Genomic DNA, 22,239 nt, shown 5'->3' on the forward strand with positions numbered 1-22,239 from the left:
CAGACCGGGGTCTTCTGGGGGCCGCCAGTGTCCTGCCTTTTTTTTTTTTTTGCCAGTCCTGGGGCTTGGACTCAGGGCCTGAGCACTGTCCCTGGCTTCTTTTTGCTCAAAGTTAGCACTCTACCACTAGAGTCACAGCGCCACTTCTGGCCATTTTCTGTATATGTGGTGCTGGGGAATCGAACCCTGGGCTTCATGTATGCGAGGCAAGCACTCTTGCCACTAGGCCATATCCCCAGCCCAGTATCCTGCTTCTTAATTGGAGGCATCTGTTTTATTATTCATTAAGCTACATATTCAGATTTTATTGACATCATAATTTTAATGGCTAATCTTAACGCTATACAATTTTGCTACAATAAAAAAATAGGAGTTTAATGAGAGCGTGACACAAAGTGGACTAGCGCTGGGGGAGCAGAGGACTTGAGTACTGACAATGGCAAACGACAAAGTGTTACGGGATGGCTTATGCTGATGGCTATCTTTCTAAATGCGTACACGCGCACACACGCACACACGAGAATCCACTGAACACACACCTGTAACCCTAGCGACTCAGGAGGCTGAGATCTGAGGACTGTGAGCTGAAGCCAGCCCAGGCAGGAAGAGTCCTAAGACTTCTTATCTCCAATTAACCACCAAGTGCTCCAGTACCAGCCTTGAACACCAAAGCGAAGCCTGAGTCCAAGCATTAACAAAAAGAGGAAGAAAAGGTCTGGGCCATGCCGGTGATGGCTTCTACCCCACGGGGGGGTGGGGGGGGGGGCTCTCCCGCAGGGGCGATGCGCCCCTTCCTGCTCTATGCCCAGGAGGGGGAGGCCTGGCCCCGACCCAAGGCTGGACTGGCAGATCGGCCGGTGACCTACCTGGCCACGGGGCAGTGTGTTGCCAGCGGAGGAAAGCCGCGGCCGTGGGGCCCGCCTGGGAGGCAGCCTGGCTCTGGGGCGGGCCCTCAAACCTGAAAGAGCAGGGGAGCCCAAGGGTCCGCAGGCTCTGGGGTCACAGGGATCCCCACTAGCTGGCCTTGGGCACCGTGTCTGACGGAATGCACGTGCTGAGCAGGTGGGAAGCACGCCAGGCCCTCACCCGCCAGTCAGGAACGCCACACCTGGCGGGGCTGGACTATCAACCCAGGGTCCGAGGAGCTGGGGCTGCCGCCTGTCATCCCAGCTACTCGGGAGCCTGGGATCTGAGGATCACAGTTCAAAGCCGGCCTGGGCAGGAAAGTGTGAGAGACTCTTATTCTCCGATGAACCAGAAAACCCGAAGTGGAGCCGTAGCTCACAGTGGTAGCTCTGGCCAGCCGCACATCACAGGGGGCACCGTGCAGAACTTCCCCAACCCGAGCCAGCCCCCAGCACCGCCAGGCTGGACCAGCACGGGGCCCCTCTGGCCCGCGGCCTGCACCGGGCAGGCCCCTTCCGGGCTTCTGTGCGCCGAGGGCGCCACCTGCAGGGAGAAGGGGGAAGCGCGTGCGAGGGCAGCACCAGAGCAGCCACAGAGGCGAGAGGATTGCAGACAGCTCCACTCACGGACAAGCTAACGTTTCCACCTCGCAGACGGTACAGAAAGCCGCTACCGAGCCGGGCGACAGCCCGGTTCCTCACTCGGCCTCTGGAAGCGGTCTGCTTTCGCTCATCCTTCCAGCATGTTCCAGCTGCGTGTCAAGCCCTCTGTGGTCACCGGCAGCTTGTTCTCCCGCCCTGTGACGCCCGCTCTACGTACACACACGGCCTCCTTGGGCGTGGCTCGCTCCCTCCTTCTGTCCCTCCGTCTGCAGGCTGAGCGAGGATGTAGATCCCTACATCCGCCTGCACGGATCTCGAGCCAGAGCAAGGTGACAGTTCCTGGGAGCCAGACAGGCACCCCACCTGCCACCTGTTGCGTGCATGATCACCCCACCCTGGCCGCTAGCTGAGCACTGGTTGTGTGCCCGGTGCTTCCAGCGGCGTGCCAGTGGTCATGCTGTATGGCCGTGCTATGAAACACTGTGCAAGAAAAATGTAACACGCACACACGTACACACACGCACAGGTACACAGCGGGTCTATCTATTCCAAGAAGGCATTCTGGAAGGATCTGGCAAACTGTGGGTGGAGCTCTCTCTCCAAGGGTAAACCACCCGTGGACGCGGCTTCAACCCCCTTGGATGTGCGTGTGCGGCGCTGGGTCACGCCAGGGCGCTGTGGACAGCAGGCGGGCTCCACCACGACGGGGCTGTGTCCTTGCTCCATTGGTGGTTTTAAAATGGCGAGTCGGTACCTAGACTGGGCAGCCCCGGGCTTCCGCCTGCAGCAAGGCAGATGCACCCCGCACAGGGCTGCCCGGCTCGGGGGGTCACAAAGACCCCAAGTGAGGACATATTTCACCAGGAAAGACAGCAACAGACCCGAGGCGGCCTTGCGCCCCACATAGGGGCTGTCAGCTTCAGCTTCTGCTGAGCCCCAGGACTGTTTTCGGAGGCGGTGTCGCTGCCCTGGGGGTGGGGGGGTGCCCGGGAGCGTCGCTTTCCTCCCTCACCCTTGTCCAGGAGAGACCAGGGCCTAGTCGGCCTCCCCCGGACTCTGAGTCTGCCCCTCGGCGAACCTGGCCCCCCGGGGTACCCACGTTGCTACCGAATCTCTCCAGCCTCGCCGGCACTGCGCGTTCCCTGCACGGCCACAGCCGAGTCTTTCTAGAACAAGCAAGACCACGCTGGCGTGGACGACGCTGTCGAGGGCGGGGTGAGCCGAGCCTGGTCGGCACGGGGCAACTCCGCGTGTTCACGGCGCAGCCGGCACGGGGCGGGGTGGCCCGCTCGGACCCGGGGCGCCCAGCCGCCGGTCGCACGCTCTTCCCGAGGCCTGGGCGGTCGCCGCCTGCGGTTCCTAAGTCCCCCCGCTCCGCGTGGATGAGGGGCAGCAGAGGCAAAGCACGAGGGGTGGGCCGGGCGCCCTCCGTCGCCTCTGCCTCCCCGGAGGCCAAGGCCCTGACACCGCCTGGAGCGGGGACCAGCTCGGCCCGCCCCGCCTCGGGTGGGCAGCACCTGGGAGAGAGCCTTTACCTCTGCACCTCGCGCCCAGAGCGTGGGTACACACGCGCACGCGCGCGCACGCGCGCACACACACGCGCACTCTGCCTTACCACGGCTGTCCAGGACTGGGCGACAGTCGCGGGGCAGCTACAGCACGCGGGGTGCGTTCCCACGACGCTCGCCCGGGAGGGAAGCGGAGCCCCGGGGGGGGGCTCAGGGAACGGGGCCGAGCGGGCTGGAGGTCACCCCGGGGAGCTGGGGGGGGGCAGGGAAGGGCACCGGCGTGGCACTGACCTGAACTTCCCGGTCCGCACCTGCAGGGCCCGCATCCCGCACCGCTGCGCGCCGCCGACGTCGCCCACGATGTCGTCCCCGATCATGACGGCCTGTCCGGGAGGGACACACGCCCGGAGGCGAGGGCGGCGCAGTGTGACTCCCCGCGCCTTCATCCTCTCGGGCGTAACAACCACCATTGTGCAAATGAAGCGAGGTGATACCGTCACCGGGTGGATGGACCGTCCACCCGCCTTGAACGGACCTCCCGCCGGCCCGCAGCCCGCCGGGGACTAGATCGATCTCTCCAGCCCCGTGGCGCGGAAGGTTTTGGCTTTCAATAGTAGAAGGGCTGCCGACCGCGGGGCCCTGGTGGCTTACGCCCGTCGCCCTAACCGCTCGGGGGGCTGAGGTCTGAGGACCGCAGTTCGAAGACAGCCTGGACGGGAACGTCTGTGAGACTCCCATCTCCAATCAACCATCGAGAACCCGGAAGTGGCGCCCCTGGGCAGACACTGCTGCCCGAGACGAGCTTCCGCCCCGCGTGTCACCGCGTTTGGAGGCAGAGCCTCCGGGGAGGCGGCGGAGACGGGACGGGACGCTGGTGGCTCGGGAGGCTGAGAGCCGAGGGTCACGCAGACCCGACTGATCAGTCAGCAAAAAGCCGCAAGTCGAGCTGGGGTTCAGGTGGTAGAGAGCCAGCCTTGAGCGAAAAACCCAAGCCACGTGAGAGTCTGAGGCCCTGAATTCAAGCCCCAGGACTGGCACTAAAAAAAGGCCAAGGGAAGCCACAAGAGCGGCCAGAGGCGGTGGGGCTGTGGTCCCCGTTAGAGGAGGGGTGCCGCAGGTGACCCCCACAGGCACCGAGGCAGGGCCCCGAGGGGACCCAGCGGAGGGCAGCTGCCGTGGCCGGGGCGTGTGCTCCCCAAGTGTGCTCCCGGGGGGCTCGTGCTGGACGCTGGGCAGGCGGGGCGGGGGGGGGTACTTTTAGGAGAAGCTCGTAACGGGAGGTCGGGTCACGGGCTCCACAGGGAAGGAGCGAATTGTGGGAGCCAGTGACAGTCACAGACAATGAACTCAGGTAAGGACCACCCTGGAATCTCGCCTTGGCCGGCCTGGAACTCGGGGAGCCTCCTGCCTCCGTCTCCTTCCTACGTGCTGCGCCCCCAGATTCGTCCTTTCATTTATTCATTTGCCAGTCCTGGAGCTTGGACTCAGGGCCTGAGCACTGTCCCTGGCTTCCTTTTGCTCAAGGCTAGCACTCTGCCACTTGAGCCACAGCGCCACTTCTGGTCATTTTCTGTATATGCGGTGCTGGGGAATGGAACCCAGGGCCTCATGTATACGAGGCAAGTGCTCTTGCCACTAGGCCATATCCCCAGCCCCCACATTCGTCCTTACAACGACCGCTTTGTAAGACTGGCCGGTAAGTGGGAATTGCTCCCCAACTGGAAGCGGCATTTGCCGATACCCTGGGCTCTGATTTCCAGCCTCAGGTTTTTGAGAGAGTAAAGGTCTGGTATGCGGATGATCTTCCTTAGGTCTGGGGCTTGAGGGCTCATCTTTATTGCGGAAGCGATCATGTATTTGATCCTCCGCGCGGGATCTTTGTAGCGAAGTTTCAGTGCAAACGAGAAGCCAGGGCGCTAGTTACTGAGAGGGTTTTCAAAGAAACAGAAAGGAAGAGCAGACGCGTGAAGGAAAGCCTTCCGGGCAAGCCCAGCAGGCTGCTGGTTGGAGAGCTGTGTGCACAGGAGGAAGTGGGGTGCTTACCCCCCTCTCCCGACTCAGCTCAGGTGGCCCCACCTGTCCGCACGTGCCTCCCCGCCCACCACCCCATGGAGGCAGGGACTACGGCGGGCCGTTTCTGTGATGCCGGCACTTAGGCATTTGTGGGTCTCTTTTTGCCCAATTAATATTAGTGATTAAATTGACTCAAGCTTCCCAATATAAATTCATGTTGCTGGCCTTTTGTGTCTGCTGTACTGGGGTCTGAACTTGGGGATTATTTTTTGGTAGTTTAGTGGAAATAAGTCAAACACTCTCCCACCAGGTCTGGCTTCAAACCGCAGTCCTCGGGTCTCAGACTCCTGAGTAGCTAGGATTCATAGGATTACAGGCATGAGCTACCAGTAAACACTGCAGCATTTCTAGAAGACGGTGCTAGTGGAAGGACTGCTCAGAGACATCTGCTTTCAACACCCAGGGGCGGGGCCGGGAAGAGGGGGCGGGGCCAGGCCAGCCTCCTGACTACCCCAGGTCTCCCAGGCCTTGCTGGAGTCAAATGCCGGGCAGGGTCAACAGTGAACAACCACACCCACACCAAGAGCAGAGCACGATGGCGGGACCTCTTCACAGCCCAGGAAGCTGGGCTGCCCGCAGGCCGTGGGTTCGGGCTCTGCCTCTGCCTGTCCTCAGCGGGGAGGGCAGGGCGGATGGACGGAGCCTTGTTTCACACTGGCTAGGACAGCCAGGCTGGAATCCCAGGTCTGCTGGGTGCCAGCTACGGGACCGTGGGCAAGCTCCACTTTAATCTGCAAAATGGGTGTGACTGGGGCCTAGACTAGAGAGCTCAGCATTCTAAAAGAAAGAAAAATTAATTAATTTACTTTTGTTGGTTGTGGGGCTTGAACTCAGGGCCTGGCACTGTCCCTGAGCTCTTTTGCTCAAGGTTAGCACTCTGCTACTTTGAGCCTGGGTGCCACTTCCAGTTTCTGAGTGGCTAATTGAAGAGTCTCATGGGGACTTTCCTGCCTGGGCTGGCTTCAAACCATGATCCTCAGATCTCAGCCTCCTCAGCAGCTAGGGTGACAGGCGTGAGCCACCAGTGTCCAGCTAATATATTTATAAAGATAATAAAAATTAAAATAAGCCAGAGAGCTAATATATTTTAAAAGAAATAAAAACCTTAATTTTTAAAAATAATCAAACATTAAAATAAGCCGGGCACTGGTGGCTCATGCCTGCAATCCTAGCTACTTAGAAGATCTAAGGATCTGGGTTCAAAGCCAGCCTGAGCAGTAAAGTGCTCCATTTAGCAAGCAAGAATCCCTGAAGCGGACTTGTGGCTCAAGTGGTGGAGCGCCAGCCTGGGGCAAAAAAATAAATAGGGACACTTGAGTTCAAATCCCAGAACTGACCTTTTTTTTTTTTTAAAGAAAAAGGAAAACTAAGTGTGCGATGTTCTGTGGAGGGAGGGCCCCTGCGAGCCACCTGGAGACGGGGGAAACTCCACGACCGGTACGGGGCACCTTGGTTCCGAACCTGGGTGGGCCGCGCTGCTGGACCAGGCAGTGGGGCTCAGAGTTAGTTGCTCGGAGTGCCCTGAGGGACTCAGAGGGAACGCTGGGGACGGACGCTAACCGGGGAGCACAACACACCCAGGACAAAGCGCAGGGGCCTGCGAGGCCCCGCCGGGAGGCTTCTGGAGTGAGAGAGCCTTTGAGTCTGGATCCCGAGGACGGGAGGGGTCAGTCCGCCAGGCTGTGGGGCTACTCCCCGGGGGGGACACCACGGGGGCCGGCCACCCACCTGTCACCAGCCTAGGCCCTGCGGTGAGTCCTAAAACCCCAGGCTGGCCCCGCGTGTGGCCGCGGGCGGCCCTTGCCAATGCCACTTGAGGAACCCGGAGGCGCGGAGGGAAACCCCAAGGACAGGGCCAGCGAGGCACTGTCGCCGCTCACGCAGCTTTCCTGCCATCGGCCCCGACCCTCGCGTTCAGGCAGAGCCGGAGGGGCCCGTGTCGGAGACGTTCAGGGTCAGAGGGCCTGGGAGAAAGGCGGGGGGCGATGACCGGGTTACAGCAGCCCCAAGGTACCTGCTGTACAGCACTGAGCCTCGACTCCCTTCCGGTTTTCACGACGTGTCTTCACGTCGTTACATCACACAGAATTACGTAGTAAGGAGCCACAGGTCCTTTGTACGTACTCTTATCATGTAAAAAAGGAAGTCAATTTGAAAAAAAGAAACACGGGCCAGGCACCAGCAGCTCACGCCTGTTATCCTAGCTGCTAAGGAGGCCGAGAGCTGAGGATTGCAGGCAGTCAAGTCCATGAGACCCTCATTGAAATCTCTAATTAACCAGCAAGACGTTGGAAGGAGAAGTATGTGTCAAGTGGTAGAGCACCAGCCGTGAGCAAATGAGCTAAGGGGCAGCACCCAGGCCCTGGGTTCAAGACCCCTCTGAGAACAGGCACAAAAGAACAAAAGTAAGTAGCGGAGCCAATGGCAAGGCCTCGGCGGTGGCAGAAGTGGGATATTTCTGAGGATGAAGTGTTGGGGGGACACTGAGAGCAAATGTGGGGTGTGTGTGTGTGTGTGTACGCTGAACTTCACACAGCTGTTCCCCGGTGGGGGCCAGCGCGGGGTGGCCTGCACCTCGGCACTGTGCCTCGCGTGTCCTTGGGCGCCGGTCCCTTTCAGAGTCGCTGCCCGAAGCCATCAATAGCCACAGCATCAACCCCAGAGCCGGGTGCGCGCCTGGTCCCGCAGGCTGTGGGGTCCCGGGAGATGGAACGGTCCACGGTCCCTCCACCTGGCCCAGGAGGAAGAGCTGCCACCTAGAGAGCAGGATCTGGGGCTCCGTGCCATGAGGCGATGCCTGCGTCTGGGCAGAGCCCGGTGCCCGCGCCGTGAGGGGGGCCGGGACCCCGGTGTCTGCGGAGGCCGGGACGCCAGTGCCGCGGGGCGCGCGGCCGCCCTGGGCAGCCATGCTTGTCAGCGCCAGCTTGTGGCCTCGGCATTCTAAACCTGGGGACCCTGGGGAGCTGACAGATTTACTATCGGTGAAGGGCAATAATCACGCCAGGAGGAGCAATTATCGCCAAATCATTTAGGATTTAAAAATCATTGGCAAGAAGATGGAGGTCAAGAGGTGCACTGTCATGGGAAATAAAACACTCTACCTGCCGGGCCCGGGTTTCCCTTCCTCTGACTGAGATGGCGGTGTGTGTGTGTGTGTGTGTGTGTGTGTGTGCGCGTGCGTGCGTGCGTGTGTGTCATGGAGCCCGGGGGGGTCTCACACAGAGCCTGGAGTGCAGAGCGACGCGGGGGGCCGCGGGGACCCCAGGCGGGGCTCCTGGCTTGGGGTCTGGGCGGATCCACTGATCCTCCTTCGGTAGGTGCAGGCCGGCTCTCCCCGCTCCCAGCCCAACGGGACGATGTCGAGCAGGCAAAGGCCCCACACCCCGGCCGCCCAGGGCTGGGATGGCAGCAGGGTGGGGATGGAGGCCCGGCTCCTTTAGGCACTGCTTGCCTTTGAGAGGGAGAGCCTTGTGTCCTGCCTGGGCACCCCTTTGGACTGTGATCCTCCTATTTCTCGCTTCCCGTTCTAGCTGGGACGCAGGTGTGTGCCACCAGCCATCGACGCACATGGACTTTTCTTCCTGAGCTGGCCTGGGAATGCGATCCTCTCTCCCTCAGCCTCTCGCATCGCGGAGACGAAGCACCCTCACCCCCGACTCCTGGGGGTGACTCCTGAGACCTTTTTGCCCGGGATGGCCCTCAAGCTGCAATCCTCCCACGACTAGTCTCCCAGGTAGCTAGGATTATAGACACGAGCCAGTGGTGCCTGGCTAAAAACCATTTAAGAGAAAGTAAACCGCGCATATCTGAAACACATCTAGTCAGCACGCGACAGAGACTCCCGCACGCGCATAGTTGCTGATGGCGAGCGGCTGGATGGAGAGAGGCCACGCGGGGCACGCACACCACGGGGCGCCTGCAGCCGTGAGGAGGAGGAGGGGCGCTGGGGAACATGACGTGAAGGGAGGCGGATTCAGGACACGCAGCGCACGTGGTTTTCTCTCAGATGTAGAATCCAGGTTTTTTTTTTGTTTTTTGTTTTGTAAAGGCAGAAGAGGCTCTTCGGGAAGAGGAGGGGGCTGGGGCCGTGAGGACAGAGCGGGCCCCGGAGGCGGGGGGGGGGTGGGACACACGGCGCGTGAGCCCTGGCACTGCACAGCCAACCCGGGCCAGGAAGAAGGAAAGCCGGGGGAGTGTGCGGGCGGGGGGCTGCCCTGGGCTCGCCCCCCCCCACCTCCACCCCCCCCACCTCCACCACCCCCCCCCCCCACCTGCTCCTCGCGAGAGGAGAGCTTCTGCGGCCTTACCTGGCCGGCCTCCACACCCATGGCTTGCAGGGCGGCGTTGAAGAACTCGGGGGACGGCTTCCCCACCACCTCGGCCTCCACGCCGCACGCGTACTGGGGAAGAGAGCACGGCACAGGGGTGAGGCCGAGAACGCGCGCGTGTCCCGACGTGTCCCTCGGGGCCCCCGGGGGGAGGAGGGGGGCCACACAGCTGCTCACTGGCGAGGCCATCGCGACTCCACTTGGGCGGCCTGGGACTCGGACACTCCCTTCTCCCCCCCTCCCCGCTTCGCCCTTCTTCCCCTCTTTCTGTCTGTGCTGGTCCCGGGGCTTGAACTCGGAGCCTAGGCACAGTCCCTGAGCTTTTTATTTTTTGCTCAAGGCTAGTGCTTTATCACTGGAGCTAGAGCTCCAGCTTCTGGCTTTTTCTGTGCTAACTTGTATTGGAGATGAGTCTCATGGACTCTCCTGCCTGGGGCTGGCTTTGAACCCTGATCCTCAGATCTCGGCCTCCTGAGCAACGGGCGCCCGGCTGGTTCTGTCCTCCTGAGAAGCCGGGGTTCCGCCCGCCCCACTGCCGTCCCTCCCCGTGGGATGGCATCGGGGCTGGCCTGCGAGGGGGCGGCGGGTGGGGCGGGGTCGCCGGGGGGCTCTGGGGCCTGGCTCCCATGGCCTCGTGAGCTGGAGGGCCGGTCGGGACGGGAGCCGGCGAGGTCTCTGGGGCTGCCGACGGCTCGGGCTCAGGAGGCCGTGGGTGGCAGGTGGCAGGGAGCATGCTGGGAGAGCAGGCAGTACAGGGAGCCCACCCCCCTTCTCCAGAAAGGCTCGGAGCCGCCCTGGGGCCGCCCTGGGGAGGGCGCAGAGCCCGGCAGGTACCTCGAGCGCCTTCATGTAGGCTCCGACGTCTAGCATCAGGCCCGAGGTCTCCTTGTAGTAGCGCCTGCGGGAGAGCCAGGGGAGGCGGTGAGCAGACGGCAGGGGCGGGTCAGCATGGCCGCCACACCCTGTGACCCGCGGAGGCTTCGGCAGAGCCCGGGGCCAGCAGCTCGGGCGCCAGGGCTCATTCAGTCCCTGTGACCCCCACGCCTTCTGGGGACCCTGATGCGATGATTAACCAGGTCCCAGAGCCTCTCCTGTCCAGGGACCCCCAGACGTGGGCCTATAGAGGTGCCTAGTTTCTCTTCCGAAAGCCAGAATTCAGACATGTAGCCTGCATTTTACGTGGCCTCGAGAATGTGTTTCCATCCATTACTTAGGAGGCCGAGGCAGGAGGATCTTGAGTTCAAGACTAGCCTAGATGACATAGCAAGAACTTACCTCAAAAAGAAAAAAAGAAAAGGGAAATGAGTTTTTTCTTTTCTTTTCTTTTTTCCAGGCCAAGCACTCACTGGTGGCTCATGTTTATAATCCTAATGGACAGCCAGGGGACTGAGACAGCGGTGTCCCTCAGAGGACATGGGAGTCCCCTCCCTCATCTCCTCCACCCCTTGCTCACGGGATAGGAAGGTGGGGGGCTCTGGGGGGCCAGGCACAGGTACCATAGAACCAGGAAGGACCTCTAAAGAAAGAGCATGGCGAAGTGGGTGGACCGAGGACAGAGGGGAGGGCAGAAACGAAGCAGAAAATCCGAGGGGCGGACCCAGCATGAGAGGTGCCCACCCCAGAGCAAGAGGGAACCTCCAAACCCAAACCAGCGGCTGAAACAGGTGCCGCTGTTGGGAGCTGAGGGCTCGGGGCGCTTCTGGGTCCCTTGGCTGACCTGGGGCCAGAAGGAGCCTCTCTTCTCAGCAAAGCCCTCGAAGAGATCTGGGGCACAGTTCTGCTGGCTTCCTCACCCCTGTCATCCTAGTTACTCAGAAGGCTGAGAGCTGAGGATCTTGGTTCCAAGCCAGACTGGGCTGGAAAGCTCAGCAGAGTCTTATCTCCAATGAATCATCAAGAAAACAGAAGTGGAGCTATGGCCAGCCTTGAGCAAAAGCAGTAAGGGAAGGCATACAAGCCACCCCAGTAGCAGCAAACAAAGAACTTGGGTTGTCTTGCACCTCGATCTAGTCCAGCCTTGCCCTTGTTATGGTCGTCTTTAGAGTCCAAAGACAGCATGGACTCCCAACGTCAGAATCAGACCTGTTAGGATTACTTTCTTTCACTGAATCTGGGTCGGCTTAAAGGGCGCCGAGTCACTGGGAAGACAAAGGCCCCCCTGGAGCCGCCCAATGGTCTGGCACCAGCCGTGACATGGGGGTGCAGGGGGGGCAGGGGGGACCGGACCCGCTTCTCCTTGGCTTCCTGCACGCGCCGTCCCGGCAGCCTTGGCCAGGCCCCACGCAGGCCGCCACCAAGGAGGCCCTGTGGACACGAGGAGAGTGGGCAAGTGGAGCAGCAGTCAGATCGGATTTTCTGCTTCGTTTTCCTGCTGTTTCTGACCCTCCAGCACAGCCTCTCTGCAAAATGACCACTTAACCTTTCCCAGCAGAGCCATTAACCTTCCATAGTCTGTCTCATAAACAGCTTAATTTTCTGATGGCGGCATGACAGAAGAAATTACAAAGCCAATTCCCACCCTCGGTCCAAACAGATGCCAAATGTAAATCACTCCAGGGGGTGCCCGGGCTCCCCACCTGCTCCGGCGGAACCCCAGGAACCCCGGCGAGCCTGCCCGCACCTGACAGCAGCTCCTCCCCTCCCGGGCCCTGGGCTGCCCCCTGCCACGGCCGCCCCTCTGAAAGCTGCTGGCTCTGACACGCCCACCCTGAGCCCAAGTCAGAGCCCCACTCGTCGTGCCCCGAGCCCCGTCCGCTTCTGAGCCATGCCTCCCCGCCCCTCCCCACGGCACACCCGTCTCACTAGGGCTCATCACGTTACCACATGGTTAATGTTCCGGCCACTCATTTGGGCCATGGTGACTAGAGAGATCAGATGTGATCCTGGTGGTCTCTGTGAAGATGGCCTCTGGGTGGAGTTGATGTTTAAATCGGTGGAATCTGGGTAAAACGGGTCACCCTTGGTCGTGGGGTGAGCCCCACCATCCAGTCCATTGAAGAGACCTCAGGGAACAAACGGGTCTCTTGGGAGCAAGAAGAACTCCCTCCAGCAGATGGCCCTGGCGCTCAACAGCAGCTCCACCGGGAGCCTCCAGCCTGGCGGGCCTTCCCAGCCCTCCACTGTTTCCGCGTTCTCCCTCCCTCCCCTCTCCTTCAGGTGCCTACTGGAGGAGCTTTGATTAGTACAGGACCCGTGTCATCTACAGCGTAAGCATACTAGAAATACAAGAAATGTCCAGTCTCTAAAAATACGTATATGCCTGTTTTCTCTCTCCCTTTCCTCCCTCTCTCTCCTCCTCCTTCTCCTTCTCCTTCTCCCCCCCCCTCTCTCTCTCTCTCTCTCTCTCTCTCTCTCTCTCTCTGTCCCAGACAGGTTCTTGATTCATGCACAGTCCAGGCTGGCCTTGAACTTGCATTCTCCCTGACTCGGCCTTACCTCACCTTCCTGTGCTTTCTACTTTACTAACGTTCATTCACAGGATACAGTCATGACAGTGTTCACCCAACACTAGACTTTTTTAAAACAGGAGACAAAACAAGGTTAAAGACTATGTCCAGTAGCTCGCCCATGGTCCCAGCTAGGCCGGAGGTATAAGTGGGGGTGGTGGTCCATAGACCAAAGTGTGAGATCCCACCTGAAAAATAACTAAGGCAAAAAAAAAAAAAATAGGCCTGTGGCTCAAGTGGCAGACACCTGCCTGGTAAAGGCAAGGTCCCGAATTTGAACCGTGGTACTGCCAAAGAAAAGACCACATCAAAGCCTGGCACCAATCCTGGGCACACCACCTGTCATCAACGCCTGGAGCTGTGCCCTGTGCCTGGGCATTGTTGCCTCCTCTAGACTTTGGACACTCAATATTTGGCCTGAGAGCTTCAGGGCCTACATCTGCACTGATGTCCCAGCCTCTCAGGGCCCAAGGTCAGCCTGATCAAACCAGTTCCTGCAGCTTCCTAAAACGTTATATAGAGAAGGAAGGAAGGAAAAGATGGAGGGAGGGGAAGGGAAGATGGAGAAGACCACCCTGCACCCTCTCCACATCCTTGTCTCCGTCCTCTGTTTGGGTCAGGGACCACAGCCATTGTCCAGACTGCCTGGAACCACTCACCCTTTCCCCAGGGATATGAGCACTGGGTTTTCCAGCTCCATGAGCACCCGGAAGGCCGTGTTCATGTTCTGATAAGAAAAGCCTTCGCCAGCATCCGCAATCACAACACAGTTAGGGTTGGATGTGTCGATGTGATCAAATTCTGAGCGGACTCCTGGGGGGAGGGACAGAGAGAGAGAGAGAGAGAGAGAGAGAGAGAGAGAGAGAGAGAGAGAGAGAGAGAGAGAGAGAGAGAATAGATTAACCCAGGGATGATGAAACTGATTCCCAACTCCAACAAGGGGGGCACTTTCTGCGTGTCAAGTCTGCCCAGTCCTTCCTTCCTTCTTTCCGTCCTTCCTTCCTTCCTTCCTTCCTTCCTTCCTTCCTTCCTTGTTTAATGCAGGTACTAGGGCTTGAACTCAGGACCTGGGAGCTGAACTTTTTCTCTCAAGGCTGGTGCTCTTATTGTTTGAGCCACACCTTTCCAGTTTTTTGGTAGTTAACTGGAGGAAAGAATAGCATGGATTTTCCTGGCGGGGCTAGCTTCAAACCATGATCCTCAGATCTCAGCCTCTGGAGTAGCTAGGGTGACAGGCATAACAGTGCTTGGAGAAAGGTCTCCATAATCCTCCTTGCAACCAAAAGAACAGCACTGACACACACGATAATACAGAGTCCAGCTGGGCACAGTAGTTTGAGCCTGTAATCCCAGCTACACAGGAAGCAGTAGGTGGGAGGATCAAAGTCCAAGGTCAGGTCTGGGCAAAAATAAAACCCCTTGAAAAATAACTAAGAAAGCAAAGAAGGTCTGTGAGCGTGGTTCAAGTGGTAGAGCACCTGACTAACAAATACACGGCTCTGAGTTCAAGCCCCAATACTTGAGTGTGAAGACACGGGTACGTTTACCGAAGACAGCTCCCGGTGTATCAGCAGAGCAGGGCCTCCCTTCCCCCCCCTGCACCCCCCACAGGCCCCTGGGCGCTGGGCGCCCGTTTGGGCCCTTGAGTGAAACCACTCCAGGCTCCTCCTCGCCACTCCAGGCCTAGCAACCCTCTGTGGTTGTAGGGAGGACACTTGCTTTCTAAAGACACGGGTAGACATCCTGGCCTAGGGAAAGGGCTTTGAGAAACAAGATGTTGAAAGGCTGGGCATGCTGCCCTCGGCTGGTGCCCGGGCTGTGGGGTCCCGCCTCGGGCCTTCCCTGCTCCTCCGCCGGCCCTCCTCCACCGTGCCCCGGCCCGGTGGTTTGTGCCACAGAAACATCAGGTGCAGAGAAGGAAGGAAGAGAGCTTCATGGAAGGCCGGAGAATGTCCTGGAGATGTAACATCTGGATAGGACCGCGCCTTCAGCTTTGCTCCCAGCGCCAGCGGCACACGCCCGTAATCCCAGCTGCTCAGGAGGCTGAGCTCTGAGGATCATAGTTAGAAGCCAGCCCAGCCTGGAACGCCCCTGAGACCCTTACCTTCAATTCACCAGCAAGAAGCACAAGTAGAACCGTGGCCTAAGTGGCAGAATATCAGCCTTGAGCCATGAAAGCTAAGGGACAGCGCCTCGCCCACGTGCTGAGTTCAAGCGCCAGGAGCAGCACAGAAATATATAATAATTAATAATAATAATAATATCATCTTCCCCCTGAGGGCTTAAGAGCTCTTGTCTTGCATTCAGGTATTCTGATAACATCCTCCAGCCGCTTGCAATCTGGAGAGCGGGGCTGAGGTCACTAATGAAGTCCTGGCCAGGCTGCAGCTCTCAACCCAGCCTTTCCACTCCTTCTCCGGTCTCTGTCCTTCCGGAGGAGCTGGACTTGGTCCTCTAGGCCTCACCCTCACCCCTCGGCTCCGCCTAGATCAAGCCGGCATCTCAAGCTTTTCTTCCGGATGGGCCGGGTCCTCCCACGTCCCACCCCGCAGCAGGAGGCTCCGTGATGGCCCAGGGGAGAGTGGAGGCCTGCTCCCCAGGCCGTGCCCTGGAAAAGGGGGCCCGGGGTGCCAAGCCTACCGTCGTGGATGAGCAGGTGGGGCCGAAGGCCTCGCTCCTTCAGGATCTGGCAGGCGGCTGGGGCCGGGGCGGTCACCTCTCCCTCGGAGATGTCAAATCCCAGTCGCCGAAGCACCGCCACCAGCTCCGCCCGGGACTTCTGGGACTCGTTGGTACAGAATCTCACCTTCAGCCGGGACTGCTTCAGTCTGGAGTGGGAGACACAGAGAGCGTGCTCAGAACACAAACGTGGCCTCCTGGGAAGGGGACCGAGATGGACACTTCTCCAAGGACAACTGTGTGCCAGAGCAGGCCAGGCCCCGCAGGTCCCCGAGGTGGCCTTGACTGTTACAGGTGTGCTCGTACTCAGTACTCATAGCTGGGGCTCGCGGGTTCTTGGGGACCCCTGGCCATCCCCGCCCGCTCCTATCCCTCCTCACTGGGCTGAAGCACGTTTCTCCAGTCTTGGCCTCTTCCTCTGCCTGGGCCACACTGTGCCGAGTTGCTCCCCCCCTCCTCCCTTCCCCCACAGGCCATCCTGCTTGGCCTGGAGGTACAGCTCAAGTGGTAGAGTTTGCGGGCCTTAGAGCAAAAAAGCAAGCAAGAATAGGAGGCCCTGAGTTCAAGCCTCGGTACCAGCACAAAACAAAACAAGAAGCTCTAGCAAAATTAGCCAACGGCATGGCTCCCCCAGCACTCTCGCGGAGGACAGGAAGCTCCCGCCCCGGGGCAGGAGGCCCCACCGAGTCCTGTAGGCCATGGGACTGAGGGAGACCGGCCCACCGCCACGCAGGTAAACGGGGGGGGGGGGGGGGGTGGCTGGAGTGGAAGACAAGAGGCAGGGATAAGCCGGGTACCCACCCACTGCTGGGTGCTGACCCTTGGGGGTTTTGCTCAAGGCTGGCAGGCACTCTACGGCTTGAGCCGTACCTCCACTTCCAGATTGTACCTGGTCTCGTGGACTTTTCCTACCCGGGCTGGTTTCAAACAAGGATCCTCCGATCTCAGCCTCTGAGTAGCTAGGATTACAGGCCTAGCCACCGGTGCCCAGCCGTGACATGCTTCTTCTTTATAACATCAGCATCTCCAGTGTCCAATTTACACACCCACATGCCCCGTGAGCTCAGGAATGGGGTCCGTTTGGTCCTCCAGGGCACGCCGGGGCTTGGCACACACGGGCCCTCAATAAACGTTTGCTGAATAAATAACTAATGGGGAGAGTCTGCGCGACCTCACCTGCTGCTTCCCTGAAGCAGTCTGGGGCCTGCAGCTCCCTCTCTTGAGCCCTTGGAGACCCAGGCGACCTTCAGTGCGCCTCTAGGTCCTCCTGGCCCTGGAGCTGCCAGGTCGAATTTAGGAAGCAATCCAAAGAACCACTGACAGCGGAGTGAATACAGACAAGAGCTGCTGCCCGTGTCTTCTCCAGCGCGGGTGATTCATTCCTTTCTTATTATTTGTCTTTCCTAATCAGAGGTTTATGAATGATCAATTACACTTAGTAGTTAATTGCCCTTCATAAAGATAGCGTTTTTATTTTTAAATTAGACAGCTAATATATCGTAACTGATAGCATCACCTTGTACAGAACGGATAGATCTTCATTGATTGGCACCTGGAATGTGCGATTCACACCCAAGTTAATGGAGCAGTTGAGCGAAGAAGTGCAGGGGGTCCCGGGGGACTAATTACTGCTAATGAGTGATGATGTGACCTTCTCAGAACAGTGAGCAATTGGTGGGCCAGCGAGATGGCAGCGCCTCCCATCTGTCACTCCACACACACCTTCAGAGGCAGGCCGGAAGGCGCCACGCGGCTCAACTCGGTGACTACACCGGGGGCTGTCTCCCCGGAGACACCGGCCCAAGTTCGTCTACAATAGGTACTTCCCGCATCAGAGTGCCGGCGCCGGAGACACTCGGTGCTCGGTGCTCCGCTCCTGGGCGGCGTGGCGGGGAATGCCCGTCCTCGGGCTGTTCCCGAGGTCGGGAGTCACTGCCCCTTCTGATGTACCCTGTCTGAGCTCCAGGCGCCACCCCCGAGCAGTCTCTGACTTCTTTCTTTTTTAAATGTGCGTGCGGGCACGAGGGCTTGGACCCAGGGCCTTGTGCTTTCACTTGTATTTGTGGTTTGTGTTTTTCCTCTGAAGGCTAGCACTCTACCACTTGAGCCACAGCTCCACTTCTGGCCTTTTGTTGGCTCACTGGAGATGAGCCTCTCAGATCATTCGTCCCCAGGCTGGCTTCGCACTTCAGTCCTCGGATCTCAGCCTCCTGGGTAGCTAGGATTACAGGCGCGCCTCTCCCGTGCCTGGTAACAACTTCCTTTTGTGAGATTAGGCGGAATCAGGAGGCAGAGGCCCTGAGATGATAGGACTTAGGTCCTCAGGAGACAACACCTGAGCGGGTGCTGGTGGCTTCAGTCTGAAATCCTAGCTACGCAGGAGGCAGAGATCTGAGGATCACAGTTCAAAGCCAGACCAGGGCAGGAAAGTACATAAGACTTTAAACTCCAATTAATCACAGAGAGGGAAAAAAAAAAAAAAAAGCCAGAAGTAGTGCTATGGCTCAAGTGGTAGAGCGCTAGCCTTGAGCAAACGGAGCTCAGGGACAGTGCCCAAGCCCAGAGTTCAAGCCCCAGGACCCGCAAAAGAAAAGAAAAAGAAAGAAGAAGAGGAAGAGGAGGAGGAGGAAGAGGAGGAGGAAGAGGAAGAGGAGGAGGCCGTAGTGGCACTGTCTGAGGGTGCTGACTCAGGCTCTCTCTCCTTCTCTTTACCCCTGTCCCCTTTCTTTTCTGATCTGACTTTTATGTCCCTGTGTAGACACACACACACACACACACACACACACACACACACACACACACACACACACACGTCAAGATGGCGACTGTCTGCCAGCCACGAAGAGGCCCTACCAGGCCCTGACCATGCTGACTTCTTGGCCTCCAGGGCTGTGGGTTTTCTAAGCCACCGCCACCGTGGGGGGGGGGGGGGGTCCTAGGATGGCAGGTGGGGGAGCAAACCCCCACCTCTCAGCCTAGAACACAAGAATTCAAGACTGTCAGGGAGGCCTAAGCCCGAAGAGCCTCGAAAGTGCCCGCAGACGGGGGGTGGGGCGCCCTTCAGGATGGACGGTACTGTCCCCACCCCACCGCCCAGGATCCGAGAAGGAAGGGGGTCTCGGGCAGGGCCCAGCAACCCCGTGAGCCCCCCCTAAGCCTGTGAGTGACCCCCCCCACTTTCCACAGCCCCCCCGGATCTCTGAACTGACCTTTACCTCGTCCCTCAGGCCAGGACGCGCCTCTGAGTGACAACGCCGCCCGCTGCAATTACCGTGCATCAGATGAGCCGGTCCCTTACAAATCACCTCGGACTTTACACATCTGCTGGCTGTCGGCATCTGCCAGGAGCGCTCACCCGAAAATAATGAAAGCCCTCTCATTACTGTTCCCAGGCAGGTGAAGTGCCGGGACAATTATTGGCCATCGGGGTGACCTTGGGATGGCTCGCCAGCCCGTCCTCTCTGCTTTCCAAGGACTCGCAGGGAGGAGAGCAGGGGCTCCCCTCAGAGGGGGTCCTCCCAGGGTCCCCTCGCCTTAGCATCCGTCACCTTGATCTGACTGAGTCCCCTCAGCACTGAGTCCCTGAACTGACTTTCTCTGTCCCTGAAAGCCTTCCTCCCCGAGTGTCCCCGTACGCAAAAGCCGCGGCAGAGCCCGCCCTCCCCGGCCTGGCTCTGGGGGTCATGTGACTTGCCTCCTCGGCTCCTCTACCAGCTCTGGGCTCTTGGAGGCCAACTGTGCCTCCCCCAGAAGCCCATCACACCCGGGGCCTCAGGACCGGGCATCTTAGGGGGAGAGGGACCAGAGGAGTGCTGGGGGCCTGAGCGCATGACCAGCCCCGGAACCGCGGGCACCCGTGTGGGGACGTGACACGGAGGGAGGGGGAGCCGCAGCCCAGGGGGCGAGAGGCCCGGAGGGGTGAGGGGGGGAAGGGGCTACTCCCCTGGGGGCCCGCGCCCTCAGGGGATTCAGAGGGCTCAAGGGGGTGCTGCCTGGCCCCCAAAGTGAAACTCAAACCTAGGAGATGGCAGCTCGAGAGCTCACTGGGGCCCAAGACTGGCACTGCTCCTGTACAGAGATCACCTGGGTGCCGTCGAGAGCCCAGGACCCTGCACGGCAGGTGCTTCACGGGGGGGGGGGGGTGGGCACGGAGGGGAAGCACTGAACGAATCCGAATTCCAGGTGTGATGGGCCCATCGGGAGGAGGGACGTCCATGACCGCCCCCCCTCACCAGCGCCGGCTTCCGGGGGGAGTCGCGCTCACACCTCACTGGTCCTGCCGCAGGAGCTGGGCAGATACAAGCTCTGTGCCCGTGTCCTCAGAAAGCGCCTCGGGGTGGCAGCGAAGGGAAACGTGGGGGGCAGGCCCCAGGGCTGGGAGAGGTTTTGAACAACAGGCTTCCTTGACGGCGCTGCCATCACCGCCGGCCACCGCCTGACTCTGAGATCTTTGGCTTGTCGCCTTTTAGAAACAGCAGTGGCGACTGAAAATACATTTGGAGCCCGGTGCCAGTGGCTCACACGGGTATTCCTAGCTAGCTGGTCAGGCTGAGATCCGGAGGACAGCAGTTCCAAGTCGGCCCAGGCAGACGAGTCTGCAGGACTCCACCTTCCAAAAAATAACAAGCACAAGTCTGGGCCGGAGGTGTGGTTCAAATGGCAGAGGCTAGCGAAGCAAGCTGGGGTCAGGAGCTATCTGTGCCAGGAGCAGCCGCAGGGGCTTTGCCAGGGCAAAGCTGGGCTGACTTCCTAGCCGTCGTCTGCCACACCCCGTCGGTGGCTGGGTGTCCACTGCCGGCCTCTTGGGGCCCTTGAGTACCAGGCCTGAAATGGGGCCGCAGAGGCACCGGACTTCTGGCTCTCCAGGCTGCATGCCAGAGAAATGCTCAAGGCTGGCATGGGGAGAAACCATGAACCCCTCACCACAATCACCATGGGACCCAGAGCAGCAAAAGGCACGGGTCACGGCCTTGGCCATGAACTTGGCTGGGCCTCAGCTTCCTTCCCACTAGGCAGATGGCCAGCTGTGGCCCTATTCGGTCCCTCCCCAAGCTTCAGTGACAGCACTGGGCGGCAGCACGCCCCTGCAGGGTCAGAGTTCAAGGTCTGGGCCGAGGGAACAGCAGGGACCCAGTGGCCAGGGCCTGGCAGAGCCTTTCAGTCAGGCCAGCAGCCCAGTGTCCTCAGTGGGACAGCAACGAGGTGGAGCTGACTCACACAGGCACCTCGCCAGGGCCTGCTGACCCCCTTCCAGCGTGCTCCCAGGCTGTGCCTGAGCCACGGAACCGAGATCACGGAGACACGCGTTCCACAGTGCCGAGGAGAGGGCCTGGAGGCGCTCACTTCACAGAGCAAAAGGCCGAGGCCCAGAGACACCAGGGGCACGGAGCCCGCTGGAGGCCAATGGATACACTTGCCGTTCACTACCTCAGAGCCCATGGCCCTGGCCCTCCACAGTCTGGCTGCCCAGTGCCAGGCGTCCCAAGGGCGAGGGAGAAACTAGAGGGGGGAGCTGACCTGCAGCTTCTCCCCTGGTCCTCTGTAAGCCCAAGCCCAGGGTCTGACCCACCAGACAGGGCTGTCACAGAAAACCGTATTCATAAAAGAGACCTCTAGGTGGGTGCCAGTGGCTTGCATCTGTAGTCCTAGCTACTAAGAGACTAAGGTCTGAGGATCAAGGTTCAAAGCCAGCCAGGTCAAGAAAATCCACGAGACTCTCATCTCCAATTAACCAGGAGGGGGGAAAAAAAAAGCCGGAAGTAGAGGTGTGACTGACGTGGTAGAAGCTAAGGGACAGTGCCCAGGCCCAGCCTCAGCGCACACACACACAGAAGACACCGATGGAAGGCACCTGCCGGGCTTTGCCCACTTGTGCACACGGAGCCGCTGGGCCAATCACAGAAGGGCCCGGGGCTGGCTCTGTGAACTATAGAAAGCTCAACAATGGAAAGATGCTGCCTTTTGTTGTTGTTGTTTTGTTTTGGGGTTTTGTTTGTTTTGCAAAGCAGCCCCTCTCCAACACTGTCTAGCCCTTTGGCAACAAAATGCTCCTTTAGCTTCTCCATGTGGAATAAGTAAAATATCAGAAAACATTTCCCCTAATTCTCATGTGAGACGTAGGTACTCTAGCAGGGCACGGAGGCACAGAGAGGCTGAGCCAGGTGCTGGGCTCCAGAGATTAGGATAGTCAGGGATGAGGCCAGCTCAGGCAGGGGGGCACCTGCTTGTCATCCAGCTGTGTGGAAAGTAGGGACAGGAGGACCGTGGTCCGGGCTGGCCTGAGCATAAACTCCAGACTCTATTCAAAAAACAACTAAAACGAAAGGGGCTGGAGCACGGCTTTGCTGGTAAAGCACCTACCTAGCAAGCACAAGACTCCTGCGAGTTCAAGCCCTAGCACTGCCCCCTTAGAAATGCCGAAGAGCCCAACTTGAGGCCACCTGCCAACCATGGGGCCCGCTGGGATTGGAAACAAGGCTGACCCCACTTCTGGGGTGGCAGAGAAAGCGTGGTGGCACCCCCTCGTGAAGACCGGCCCCCCCATTCCACTTGCAGGCGTCTCCAAGCCTTAGGCTCCTCCTACACACCGGACAGCACCTGGCCTGCCCCAGCGGTGCAAGGAATCACCCCGCACACACTCGGCTGCCTGGGCTCTGTATATTCTCGGGGTGGTGGGTGGGGGGGCAGAGGTGGTGGG

The 22,239-nt window shown here is 59.5% G+C and overlaps 1 protein-coding gene across 1 annotated transcript in view; it reads right to left on the bottom strand.

The window, feature by feature from the left end:
- LOC125345963 (phospholysine phosphohistidine inorganic pyrophosphate phosphatase) overlaps positions 1 to 22,239 on the bottom strand; it is a 53,335-nt gene that overhangs the window by 25,217 nt on the left and 5,879 nt on the right. The window contains exons 2-6 of the mRNA XM_048338067.1: positions 15,504 to 15,691; positions 13,523 to 13,676; positions 10,252 to 10,315; positions 9,397 to 9,489; positions 3,308 to 3,399 (exon numbers count right to left, since the gene is read on the bottom strand). Coding sequence (XP_048194024.1) covers positions 3,308 to 3,399; positions 9,397 to 9,489; positions 10,252 to 10,315; positions 13,523 to 13,676; positions 15,504 to 15,691 — 591 coding nt within the window. The remainder of the gene's footprint in view (positions 1 to 3,307; positions 3,400 to 9,396; positions 9,490 to 10,251; positions 10,316 to 13,522; positions 13,677 to 15,503; positions 15,692 to 22,239) is intronic.

Source organism: Perognathus longimembris, chromosome 2, assembly GCF_023159225.1.
Source record: "Perognathus longimembris pacificus isolate PPM17 chromosome 2, ASM2315922v1, whole genome shotgun sequence".
Lineage (NCBI taxonomy): Eukaryota > Metazoa > Chordata > Mammalia > Rodentia > Heteromyidae > Perognathus > Perognathus longimembris.